Source organism: Squalius cephalus (genome assembly GCF_949319135.1).
Source record: "Squalius cephalus genome assembly, chromosome: 9".
In the NCBI taxonomy this organism is placed as follows: domain Eukaryota; kingdom Metazoa; phylum Chordata; class Actinopteri; order Cypriniformes; family Leuciscidae; genus Squalius; species Squalius cephalus.
Window position 1 is genome coordinate 19,610,607 of NC_137130.1, and position 12,424 is coordinate 19,623,030.

The following is a 12,424-nucleotide window of genomic DNA, read 5'->3' on the forward strand; positions in this document are numbered from 1 at the left end:
CAGCTTAGGTAGTCGATGAGGTGGTTGAATTAATGTGACATTTTTAAGATGTTTTGAAATTACTTGGTGTTAATGATGCTGATTTCTTTTCCTAGCTGATGACGCCATACCCAGAAAGGACGTAGTGTTTTTGCTGGACGGTTCAGATGGCACTAGAAATACATTCCCAGCTATGCGTGATTTTGTGCAACGAGTAGTGGAGCGATTCAACATAGAGGCAAACAGAGACCGTGTTTCTGTGGTGCAGTACAGTAGAGACGCTGAGGTCAATTTCTATCTGAATACCTACGCAACAAAAGGGGAGATCCTGAACACTGTCAGAGGTCTGAGGCATAGAGGAGGGAGACCCCTCAACACGGGTGCAGCTCTCCAGTACGTGAGAGACAGTGTCTTCACCGCCTCTGCGGGTAGTAGAAAGCAAGAGGGTGTCCCTCAGATTCTTATCCTCCTCAGTGGAGGACGGTCAAGCGATAACGTAGATACACCTGCCTCCACCCTAAAAGAGAGCGGAATCTTGATTTTTGGCATTGGCACCAGAAATTCGAGCAGAGAGGTGCAGAGAATTGCCAACGACCCTGCCTATGCACAGCCCATCAATGAATTCTCTGACCTTCCCAGTGTCCAGCAGCAGTTTATCAGCTCCCTCAACAATGTGCTTGTACAAGTCAAGCCGATGACACCTACTGTGGCGGGTAAGACAGATTATCACACGTCTCTAGAAAACAGCACACTGAGCTCTCCGTGCAAAGCGTGCCGTAGACACTAAACGGTTTATGTTAGCGATGCATGTTAGCAGAGGCGGGGGAAATTAGCCTAACAAGCGATGGGTTTGAACTCCCTGGGGTGTTAAGCAGTGTTGAGTTTTAATGTGTTTGTTTATTCGTTCGTTCGTCAGTTTTAGGCACAGTTTTTGTCTTTTGATGAAAATATCCTTTAAATTATAGACCTCATTTTGCCGCATTCAGTAAGTTTAGGCAGTTTTACTCTGACCAAAATTAGATGCTATTTTAGCAGACAGTAATAACATTTGACTGTTAGATTGGCTGTAAACTAGCTGAAAGGATAGGAGCGTTTTTTCCCTTTTGCAGTTGCCGACTAGAGCACACACACACCCACAGACAATATCAGATACCCAGGGCTCACGTGACTTTGTGTTCCATTCCATTACCCATAGCTGAGCGAAGGATGGCTAGGAGGGATGTAGTGTTCCTGCTGGATGGTTCAGATGGCACAAGGAGCTCTTTCCCTGCAATGCGTGACTTTGTTGAGAGGATGGTGGAGAGACTGAATGTGTCTGAGAAAGGAGACCATGTGTCTGTGGTCCAGTACAGCAGAGATCCAGAGGCCCATTTCTATCTTAACACATACTCAAGAAAGGAGGACGTGCTTGACACGCTCAGGGGTCTGATGCACAAAGGAGGGAGACCCCTCAACACAGGGGCAGCTCTGCAGTACGTGAGGGACAATGTCTTCACTGCCTCCTCTGGAAGCAGACTTGTAGAAGGTGTGCCCCAGTTACTGATTCTGCTGAGTGGTGGAAAGTCATTTGATAATGTTGACACACCAGCCTCATCCCTGAAAGAGCTGGGAGTGCTTATCTTTGCGATAGGGTCGAGGAGCTCAGACAGCAGGGAACTCCAGAAGATCTCCAATGAGCCTAGTTATGCACTCTCAGTGAGTGACTTTGCTGACCTTCCCAGTGTCCAACAGGAGCTTTTCACCAACATTAACACGGTCTTTGTAGAGGAAACGTCTATCACCACCACGACGATAGGTAAGAAAAAAGCCAAACCGGCTTCCTGTAATTCCTCTCCTTTTATTATGGTCGTAGAGAAATGTGCCATATTGTTCCTCTAGTTCTAATGAGTTGCGAAGGAGATGTATTTCTTCCTGAAGAGTAAAACTTTACAGGAGGTGATGCGATATCGAAAACACAAAAAGTATGACCAAGTGTGTAAAGCATTGTGTTTTTTTTTTTTTTTCTCTCCTTACAATGTCCCCCACCTGACCCACGAATATGTATGTTTTTAGCTGAGGGCCGTAGACAGAGGAGAGATGTTGTCTTCCTGCTGGATGGATCGGATGCCACTAGGAATGGGTTCCCAGCAATGAAAGAATTTGTGCAAAGAATGGTGGAGAAATTGGAAGTAGCTGAGAACAGAGATCAAGTTTCTGTGGTCCAGTACAGCAGAGACCCAGAGGCCCATTTCTATCTAAACACGTTCAAGACAAAGGAAAAAATTCTTGACAGTGTCAGAGGTCTGCGGCACAAAGGAGGCAGACCCCTTTACACGGGGGCAGCGCTCCAGTACGTCATAGACAATGTCTTTACTGCCTCCTCCGGCAGCAGACGGGTGGAGGGTGTGCCGCAGATACTGGTTTTGCTTAGCGGGGGAAGGTCATTTGACAGTGTTGAGGCAGCAGCCTCCTCTCTGAAAGAGCTTGGCATCTTGACTTTTGGAATAGGATCGAGGGGCTCTGATAGCAGAGAATTGCAGAGAATTTCATACGACCCCAATTATGCTCTGTCCGTGTCCGACTTCAGTGAGCTTCCAAATGTCCAAGAGCAGCTGCTGGCCTCTGTCAAGGCTGTTTCCATTCCCATCACTCCAACTTCACAGACTGTTACCGGTACGTGCGTTGCAGTACTTTACAATACGCTGTGTCTTGTTTTTCTTCATGATGTCCCTACTTTTTTTAACCGTAGCTCAGAGAGTTAATGAGGTGATGAACCGATGTGTCATTCTGAAGGTTTATGAACGTTATGCACATTACTTGGTGTTAATGATGCTGCTTTCCCTCCTCCTAGCTGATTACGTCACACCCAGAAAGGACATAGTGTTTCTGCTGGACGGTTCAGATGGCACTAGGAATTCTTTCCCAGCTATGCGTGATTTTGTGCAGAGAGTAGTGGAGCAATACACCATAGAGGCAAACAGGGACCGTGTTTCTGTGGTGCAGTACAGTAGAGAAGCCGAGGTCCATTTCTATCTAAATAGCTACACGACAAAGGAAGAGGTTCTTGACCATGTCAGAGGTCTGAGACACAAAGGAGGAAGACCCCTCTACACGGGGGCAGCTCTCCAGTACGTCAGAGACAATGTATTTACTGCCTCCTCCGGCAGCAGGCGGTTGGAGGGTGTGCCGCAGATACTGATCTTGCTTAGCGGGGGAAGGTCATTCGACAGTGTTGATGCAGCAGCCTCCTCTCTGAAAGAGCTTGGCGTCTTGACCTTTGGAATTGGATCGAGGGGCTCTGATAGCAGAGAACTGCAGAGAATCTCATACGACCCCAATTATGCTCTGTCCGTGTCCGACTTCAGTGAGCTCCCAAATGTCCAAGAGCAGCTGCTGGCCTCTGTCCAGGCTGTTGCAATGCCCATCACTCCAACTTCACCGACTCTCACTGGTATGTGCATGGCAGAACTTTATGACAGCTAGCTCACAGGCTGTGCTTTGTTGATCTCCCTAAGTAGTAATGAGCAGTGGGACCATTACCCACAGCTTAGGTAGTCGATGAGGTGGTTGAATTAATGTGACATTTTTAAGATGTTTTGAAATTACTTGGTGTTAATGATGCTGATTTCTTTTCCTAGCTGATGACGCCATACCCAGAAAGGACGTAGTGTTTTTGCTGGACGGTTCAGATGGCACTAGAAATACATTCCCAGCTATGCGTGATTTTGTGCAACGAGTAGTGGAGCGATTCAACATAGAGGCAAACAGAGACCGTGTTTCTGTGGTGCAGTACAGTAGAGACGCTGAGGTCAATTTCTATCTGAATACCTACGCAACAAAAGGGGAGATCCTGAACACTGTCAGAGGTCTGAGGCATAGAGGAGGGAGACCCCTCAACACGGGTGCAGCTCTCCAGTACGTGAGAGACAGTGTCTTCACCGCCTCTGCGGGTAGTAGAAAGCAAGAGGGTGTCCCTCAGATTCTTATCCTCCTCAGTGGAGGACGGTCAAGCGATAACGTAGATACACCTGCCTCCACCCTAAAAGAGAGCGGAATCTTGATTTTTGGCATTGGCACCAGAAATTCGAGCAGAGAGGTGCAGAGAATTGCCAACGACCCTGCCTATGCACAGCCCATCAATGAATTCTCTGACCTTCCCAGTGTCCAGCAGCAGTTTATCAGCTCCCTCAACAATGTGCTTGTACAAGTCAAGCCGATGACACCTACTGTGGCGGGTAAGACAGATTATCACACGTCTCTAGAAAACAGCACACTGAGCTCTCCGTGCAAAGCGTGCCGTAGACACTAAACGGTTTATGTTAGCGATGCATGTTAGCAGAGGCGGGGGAAATTAGCCTAACAAGCGATGGGTTTGAACTCCCTGGGGTGTTAAGCAGTGTTGAGTTTTAATGTGTTTGTTTATTCGTTCGTTCGTCAGTTTTAGGCACAGTTTTTGTCTTTTGATGAAAATATCCTTTAAATTATAGACCTCATTTTGCCGCATTCAGTAAGTTTAGGCAGTTTTACTCTGACCAAAATTAGATGCTATTTTAGCAGACAGTAATAACATTTGACTGTTAGATTGGCTGTAAACTAGCTGAAAGGATAGGAGCGTTTTTTCCCTTTTGCAGTTGCCGACTAGAGCACACACACACCCACAGACAATATCAGATACCCAGGGCTCACGTGACTTTGTGTTCCATTCCATTACCCATAGCTGAGCGAAGGATGGCTAGGAGGGATGTAGTGTTCCTGCTGGATGGTTCAGATGGCACAAGGAGCTCTTTCCCTGCAATGCGTGACTTTGTTGAGAGGATGGTGGAGAGACTGAATGTGTCTGAGAAAGGAGACCATGTGTCTGTGGTCCAGTACAGCAGAGATCCAGAGGCCCATTTCTATCTTAACACATACTCAAGAAAGGAGGACGTGCTTGACACGCTCAGGGGTCTGATGCACAAAGGAGGGAGACCCCTCAACACAGGGGCAGCTCTGCAGTACGTGAGGGACAATGTCTTCACTGCCTCCTCTGGAAGCAGACTTGTAGAAGGTGTGCCCCAGTTACTGATTCTGCTGAGTGGTGGAAAGTCATTTGATAATGTTGACACACCAGCCTCATCCCTGAAAGAGCTGGGAGTGCTTATCTTTGCGATAGGGTCGAGGAGCTCAGACAGCAGGGAACTCCAGAAGATCTCCAATGAGCCTAGTTATGCACTCTCAGTGAGTGACTTTGCTGACCTTCCCAGTGTCCAACAGGAGCTTTTCACCAACATTAACACGGTCTTTGTAGAGGAAACGTCTATCACCACCACGACGATAGGTAAGAAAAAAGCCAAACCGGCTTCCTGTAATTCCTCTCCTTTTATTATGGTCGTAGAGAAATGTGCCATATTGTTCCTCTAGTTCTAATGAGTTGCGAAGGAGATGTATTTCTTCCTGAAGAGTAAAACTTTACGGGAGGTGACGCGATATCGAAAACACAAAAAGTATGACCAAGTGTGTAAAGCATTGTGTTTTTTTTTTGTTTTTTTGTTTTTTCTCTCCTTACAATGTCCCCCACCTGACCCACGAATATGTATGTTTTTAGCTGAGGGCCGTAGACAGAGGAGAGATGTTGTCTTCCTGCTGGATGGATCGGATGCCACTAGGAATGGGTTCCCAGCAATGAAAGAATTTGTGCAAAGAATGGTGGAGAAATTGGAAGTAGCTGAGAACAGAGATCAAGTTTCTGTGGTCCAGTACAGCAGAGACCCAGAGGCCCATTTCTATCTAAACACGTTCAAGACAAAGGAAAAAATTCTTGACAGTGTCAGAGGTCTGCGGCACAAAGGAGGCAGACCCCTTTACACGGGGGCAGCGCTCCAGTACGTCATAGACAATGTCTTTACTGCCTCCTCCGGCAGCAGACGGGTGGAGGGTGTGCCGCAGATACTGGTTTTGCTTAGCGGGGGAAGGTCATTTGACAGTGTTGAGGCAGCAGCCTCCTCTCTGAAAGAGCTTGGCATCTTGACTTTTGGAATAGGATCGAGGGGCTCTGATAGCAGAGAATTGCAGAGAATTTCATACGACCCCAATTATGCTCTGTCCGTGTCCGACTTCAGTGAGCTTCCAAATGTCCAAGAGCAGCTGCTGGCCTCTGTCAAGGCTGTTTCCATTCCCATCACTCCAACTTCACAGACTGTTACCGGTACGTGCGTTGCAGTACTTTACAATACGCTGTGTCTTGTTTTTCTTCATGATGTCCCTACTTTTTTTAACCGTAGCTCAGAGAGTTAATGAGGTGATGAACCGATGTGTCATTCTGAAGGTTTATGAACGTTATGCACATTACTTGGTGTTAATGATGCTGTTTTCCCTCCTCCTAGCTGATTACGTCACACCCAGAAAGGACATAGTGTTTCTGCTGGACGGTTCAGATGGCACTAGGAATTCTTTCCCAGCTATGCGTGATTTTGTGCAGAGAGTAGTGGAGCAATACACCATAGAGGCAAACAGGGACCGTGTTTCTGTGGTGCAGTACAGTAGAGAAGCCGAGGTCCATTTCTATCTAAATAGCTACACGACAAAGGAAGAGGTTCTTGACCGTGTCAGAGGTCTGAGACACAAAGGAGGAAGACCCCTCTACACGGGGGCAGCTCTCCAGTACGTCAGAGACAATGTATTTACTGCCTCCTCCGGCAGCAGGCGGTTGGAGGGTGTGCCGCAGATACTGATCTTGCTTAGCGGGGGAAGGTCATTCGACAGTGTTGATGCAGCAGCCTCCTCTCTGAAAGAGCTTGGCGTCTTGACCTTTGGAATTGGATCGAGGGGCTCTGATAGCAGAGAACTGCAGAGAATCTCATACGACCCCAATTATGCTCTGTCCGTGTCCGACTTCAGTGAGCTCCCAAATGTCCAAGAGCAGCTGCTGGCCTCTGTCCAGGCTGTTGCAATGCCCATCACTCCAACTTCACCGACTCTCACTGGTATGTGCATGGCAGAACTTTATGACAGCTAGCTCACAGGCTGTGCTTTGTTGATCTCCCTAAGTAGTAATGAGCAGTGGGACCATTACCCACAGCTTAGGTAGTCGATGAGGTGGTTGAATTAATGTGACATTTTTAAGATGTTTTGAAATTACTTGGTGTTAATGATGCTGATTTCTTTTCCTAGCTGATGACGCCATACCCAGAAAGGACGTAGTGTTTTTGCTGGACGGTTCAGATGGCACTAGAAATACATTCCCAGCTATGCGTGATTTTGTGCAACGAGTAGTGGAGCGATTCAACATAGAGGCAAACAGAGACCGTGTTTCTGTGGTGCAGTACAGTAGAGACGCTGAGGTCAATTTCTATCTGAATACCTACGCAACAAAAGGGGAGATCCTGAACACTGTCAGAGGTCTGAGGCATAGAGGAGGGAGACCCCTCAACACGGGTGCAGCTCTCCAGTACGTGAGAGACAGTGTCTTCACCGCCTCTGCGGGTAGTAGAAAGCAAGAGGGTGTCCCTCAGATTCTTATCCTCCTCAGTGGAGGACGGTCAAGCGATAACGTAGATACACCTGCCTCCACCCTAAAAGAGAGCGGAATCTTGATTTTTGGCATTGGCACCAGAAATTCGAGCAGAGAGGTGCAGAGAATTGCCAACGACCCTGCCTATGCACAGCCCATCAATGAATTCTCTGACCTTCCCAGTGTCCAGCAGCAGTTTATCAGCTCCCTCAACAATGTGCTTGTACAAGTCAAGCCGATGACACCTACTGTGGCGGGTAAGACAGATTATCACACGTCTCTAGAAAACAGCACACTGAGCTCTCCGTGCAAAGCGTGCCGTAGACACTAAACGGTTTATGTTAGCGATGCATGTTAGCAGAGGCGGGGGAAATTAGCCTAACAAGCGATGGGTTTGAACTCCCTGGGGTGTTAAGCAGTGTTGAGTTTTAATGTGTTTGTTTATTCGTTCGTTCGTCAGTTTTAGGCACAGTTTTTGTCTTTTGATGAAAATATCCTTTAAATTATAGACCTCATTTTGCCGCATTCAGTAAGTTTAGGCAGTTTTACTCTGACCAAAATTAGATGCTATTTTAGCAGACAGTAATAACATTTGACTGTTAGATTGGCTGTAAACTAGCTGAAAGGATAGGAGCGTTTTTTCCCTTTTGCAGTTGCCGACTAGAGCACACACACACCCACAGACAATATCAGATACCCAGGGCTCACGTGACTTTGTGTTCCATTCCATTACCCATAGCTGAGCGAAGGATGGCTAGGAGGGATGTAGTGTTCCTGCTGGATGGTTCAGATGGCACAAGGAGCTCTTTCCCTGCAATGCGTGACTTTGTTGAGAGGATGGTGGAGAGACTGAATGTGTCTGAGAAAGGAGACCATGTGTCTGTGGTCCAGTACAGCAGAGATCCAGAGGCCCATTTCTATCTTAACACATACTCAAGAAAGGAGGACGTGCTTGACACGCTCAGGGGTCTGATGCACAAAGGAGGGAGACCCCTCAACACAGGGGCAGCTCTGCAGTACGTGAGGGACAATGTCTTCACTGCCTCCTCTGGAAGCAGACTTGTAGAAGGTGTGCCCCAGTTACTGATTCTGCTGAGTGGTGGAAAGTCATTTGATAATGTTGACACACCAGCCTCATCCCTGAAAGAGCTGGGAGTGCTTATCTTTGCGATAGGGTCGAGGAGCTCAGACAGCAGGGAACTCCAGAAGATCTCCAATGAGCCTAGTTATGCACTCTCAGTGAGTGACTTTGCTGACCTTCCCAGTGTCCAACAGGAGCTTTTCACCAACATTAACACGGTCTTTGTAGAGGAAACGTCTATCACCACCACGACGATAGGTAAGAAAAAAGCCAAACCGGCTCCCTGTAATTCCTCTCCTTTTATTATAGTCGTAGAGAAATGTGCCATATTGTTCCTCTAGTTCTAATGAGTTGCGAAGGAGATAGTGTAAAACTTTACAGGAGGTGACGCGATATCGAAAACACAAAAAGTATGACCAAGTGTGTAAAGCATTGTGTTTTTTTTTTTTTTTTTTTTTTTTTTCTCTCCTTACAATGTCCCCCACCTGACCCACGAATATGTATGTTTTTAGCTGAGGGCCGTAGACAGAGGAGAGATGTTGTCTTCCTGCTGGATGGATCGGATGCCACTAGGAATGGGTTCCCAGCAATGAAAGAATTTGTGCAAAGAATGGTGGAGAAATTGGAAGTAGCTGAGAACAGAGATCAAGTTTCTGTGGTCCAGTACAGCAGAGACCCAGAGGCCCATTTCTATCTAAACACGTTCAAGACAAAGGAAAAAATTCTTGACAGTGTCAGAGGTCTGCGGCACAAAGGAGGCAGACCCCTTTACACGGGGGCAGCGCTCCAGTACGTCATAGACAATGTCTTTACTGCCTCCTCCGGCAGCAGACGGGTGGAGGGTGTGCCGCAGATACTGGTTTTGCTTAGCGGGGGAAGGTCATTTGACAGTGTTGAGGCAGCAGCCTCCTCTCTGAAAGAGCTTGGCATCTTGACTTTTGGAATAGGATCGAGGGGCTCTGATAGCAGAGAATTGCAGAGAATTTCATACGACCCCAATTATGCTCTGTCCGTGTCCGACTTCAGTGAGCTTCCAAATGTCCAAGAGCAGCTGCTGGCCTCTGTCAAGGCTGTTTCCATTCCCATCACTCCAACTTCACAGACTGTTACCGGTACGTGCGTTGCAGTACTTTACAATACGCTGTGTCTTGTTTTTCTTCATGATGTCCCTACTTTTTTTAACCGTAGCTCAGAGAGTTAATGAGGTGATGAACCGATGTGTCATTCTGAAGGTTTATGAACGTTATGCACATTACTTGGTGTTAATGATGCTGTTTTCCCTCCTCCTAGCTGATTACGTCACACCCAGAAAGGACATAGTGTTTCTGCTGGACGGTTCAGATGGCACTAGGAATTCTTTCCCAGCTATGCGTGATTTTGTGCAGAGAGTAGTGGAGCAATACACCATAGAGGCAAACAGGGACCGTGTTTCTGTGGTGCAGTACAGTAGAGAAGCCGAGGTCCATTTCTATCTAAATAGCTACACGACAAAGGAAGAGGTTCTTGACCGTGTCAGAGGTCTGAGACACAAAGGAGGAAGACCCCTCTACACGGGGGCAGCTCTCCAGTACGTCAGAGACAATGTATTTACTGCCTCCTCCGGCAGCAGGCGGTTGGAGGGTGTGCCGCAGATACTGATCTTGCTTAGCGGGGGAAGGTCATTCGACAGTGTTGATGCAGCAGCCTCCTCTCTGAAAGAGCTTGGCGTCTTGACCTTTGGAATTGGATCGAGGGGCTCTGATAGCAGAGAACTGCAGAGAATCTCATACGACCCCAATTATGCTCTGTCCGTGTCCGACTTCAGTGAGCTCCCAAATGTCCAAGAGCAGCTGCTGGCCTCTGTCCAGGCTGTTGCAATGCCCATCACTCCAACTTCACCGACTCTCACTGGTATGTGCATGGCAGAACTTTATGACAGCTAGCTCACAGGCTGTGCTTTGTTGATCTCCCTAAGTAGTAATGAGCAGTGGGACCATTACCCACAGCTTAGGTAGTCGATGAGGTGGTTGAATTAATGTGACATTTTTAAGATGTTTTGAAATTACTTGGTGTTAATGATGCTGATTTCTTTTCCTAGCTGATGACGCCATACCCAGAAAGGACGTAGTGTTTTTGCTGGACGGTTCAGATGGCACTAGAAATACATTCCCAGCTATGCGTGATTTTGTGCAACGAGTAGTGGAGCGATTCAACATAGAGGCAAACAGAGACCGTGTTTCTGTGGTGCAGTACAGTAGAGACGCTGAGGTCAATTTCTATCTGAATACCTACGCAACAAAAGGGGAGATCCTGAACACTGTCAGAGGTCTGAGGCATAGAGGAGGGAGACCCCTCAACACGGGTGCAGCTCTCCAGTACGTGAGAGACAGTGTCTTCACCGCCTCTGCGGGTAGTAGAAAGCAAGAGGGTGTCCCTCAGATTCTTATCCTCCTCAGTGGAGGACGGTCAAGCGATAATGTAGATACACCTGCCTCCACCCTAAAAGAGAGCGGAATCTTGATTTTTGGCATTGGCACCAGAAATTCGAGCAGAGAGGTGCAGAGAATTGCCAACGACCCTGCCTATGCACAGCCCATCAATGAATTCTCTGACCTTCCCAGTGTCCAGCAGCAGTTTATCAGCTCCCTCAACAATGTGCTTGTACAAGTCAAGCCGATGACACCTACTGTGGCGGGTAAGACAGATTATCACACGTCTCTAGAAAACAGCACACTGAGCTCTCCGTGCAAAGCGTGCCGTAGACACTAAACGGTTTATGTTAGCGATGCATGTTAGCAGAGGCGGGGGAAATTAGCCTAACAAGCGATGGGTTTGAACTCCCTGGGGTGTTAAGCAGTGTTGAGTTTTAATGTGTTTGTTTATTCGTTCGTTCGTCAGTTTTAGGCACAGTTTTTGTCTTTTGATGAAAATATCCTTTAAATTATAGACCTCATTTTGCCGCATTCAGTAAGTTTAGGCAGTTTTACTCTGACCAAAATTAGATGCTATTTTAGCAGACAGTAATAACATTTGACTGTTAGATTGGCTGTAAACTAGCTGAAAGGATAGGAGCGTTTTTTCCCTTTTGCAGTTGCCGACTAGAGCACACACACACCCACAGACAATATCAGATACCCAGGGCTCACGTGACTTTGTGTTCCATTCCATTACCCATAGCTGAGCGAAGGATGGCTAGGAGGGATGTAGTGTTCCTGCTGGATGGTTCAGATGGCACAAGGAGCTCTTTCCCTGCAATGCGTGACTTTGTTGAGAGGATGGTGGAGAGACTGAATGTGTCTGAGAAAGGAGACCATGTGTCTGTGGTCCAGTACAGCAGAGATCCAGAGGCCCATTTCTATCTTAACACATACTCAAGAAAGGAGGACGTGCTTGACACGCTCAGGGGTCTGATGCACAAAGGAGGGAGACCCCTCAACACAGGGGCAGCTCTGCAGTACGTGAGGGACAATGTCTTCACTGCCTCCTCTGGAAGCAGACTTGTAGAAGGTGTGCCCCAGTTACTGATTCTGCTGAGTGGTGGAAAGTCATTTGATAATGTTGACACACCAGCCTCATCCCTGAAAGAGCTGGGAGTGCTTATCTTTGCGATAGGGTCGAGGAGCTCAGACAGCAGGGAACTCCAGAAGATCTCCAATGAGCCTAGTTATGCACTCTCAGTGAGTGACTTTGCTGACCTTCCCAGTGTCCAACAGGAGCTTTTCACCAACATTAACACGGTCTTTGTAGAGGAAACGTCTATCACCACCACGACGATAGGTAAGAAAAAAGCCAAACCGGCTTCCTGTAATTCCTCTCCTTTTATTATGGTCGTAGAGAAATGTGCCATATTGTTCCTCTAGTTCTAATGAGTTGCGAAGGAGATGTATTTCTTCCTGAAGAGTAAAACTTTACAGGAG

General features: G+C 47.3%; 2 protein-coding genes across 2 annotated transcripts in view; both read left to right on the plus strand.

Moving 5' to 3' along the window:
* LOC307165075 (uncharacterized protein) overlaps nt 1-10,542 on the plus strand; it is a gene marked incomplete at its 5' end in the record, with an annotated part of 21,085 nt that extends 10,543 nt beyond the window's left edge. Inside the window, 12 exons of the mRNA XM_079882369.1 lie at nt 96-692; nt 1,175-1,774; nt 2,032-2,631; nt 2,810-3,409; nt 3,597-4,193; nt 4,676-5,275; nt 5,543-6,142; nt 6,321-6,920; nt 7,108-7,704; nt 8,187-8,786; nt 9,041-9,640; nt 9,819-10,542. Coding sequence (XP_079738495.1) covers nt 96-692; nt 1,175-1,774; nt 2,032-2,631; nt 2,810-3,409; nt 3,597-4,193; nt 4,676-5,275; nt 5,543-6,142; nt 6,321-6,920; nt 7,108-7,704; nt 8,187-8,786; nt 9,041-9,640; nt 9,819-10,450 — 7,223 coding nt within the window. The 3' untranslated portion in view covers nt 10,451-10,542. The remainder of the gene's footprint in view (nt 1-95; nt 693-1,174; nt 1,775-2,031; nt 2,632-2,809; nt 3,410-3,596; nt 4,194-4,675; nt 5,276-5,542; nt 6,143-6,320; nt 6,921-7,107; nt 7,705-8,186; nt 8,787-9,040; nt 9,641-9,818) is intronic.
* LOC307165076 (collagen alpha-3(VI) chain-like) lies at nt 10,488-12,367 on the plus strand (the record flags this gene model as incomplete). Its single annotated transcript, XM_079882370.1, has 3 exons — nt 10,488-10,518; nt 10,606-11,202; nt 11,685-12,367. The coding sequence occupies 3 exons, from the start codon at nt 10,488-10,490 to the stop codon at nt 12,365-12,367; spliced, it is 1,311 nt and encodes a 436-aa protein (XP_079738496.1).
* Nucleotides 12,368-12,424: the final 57 nt, after the last annotated feature.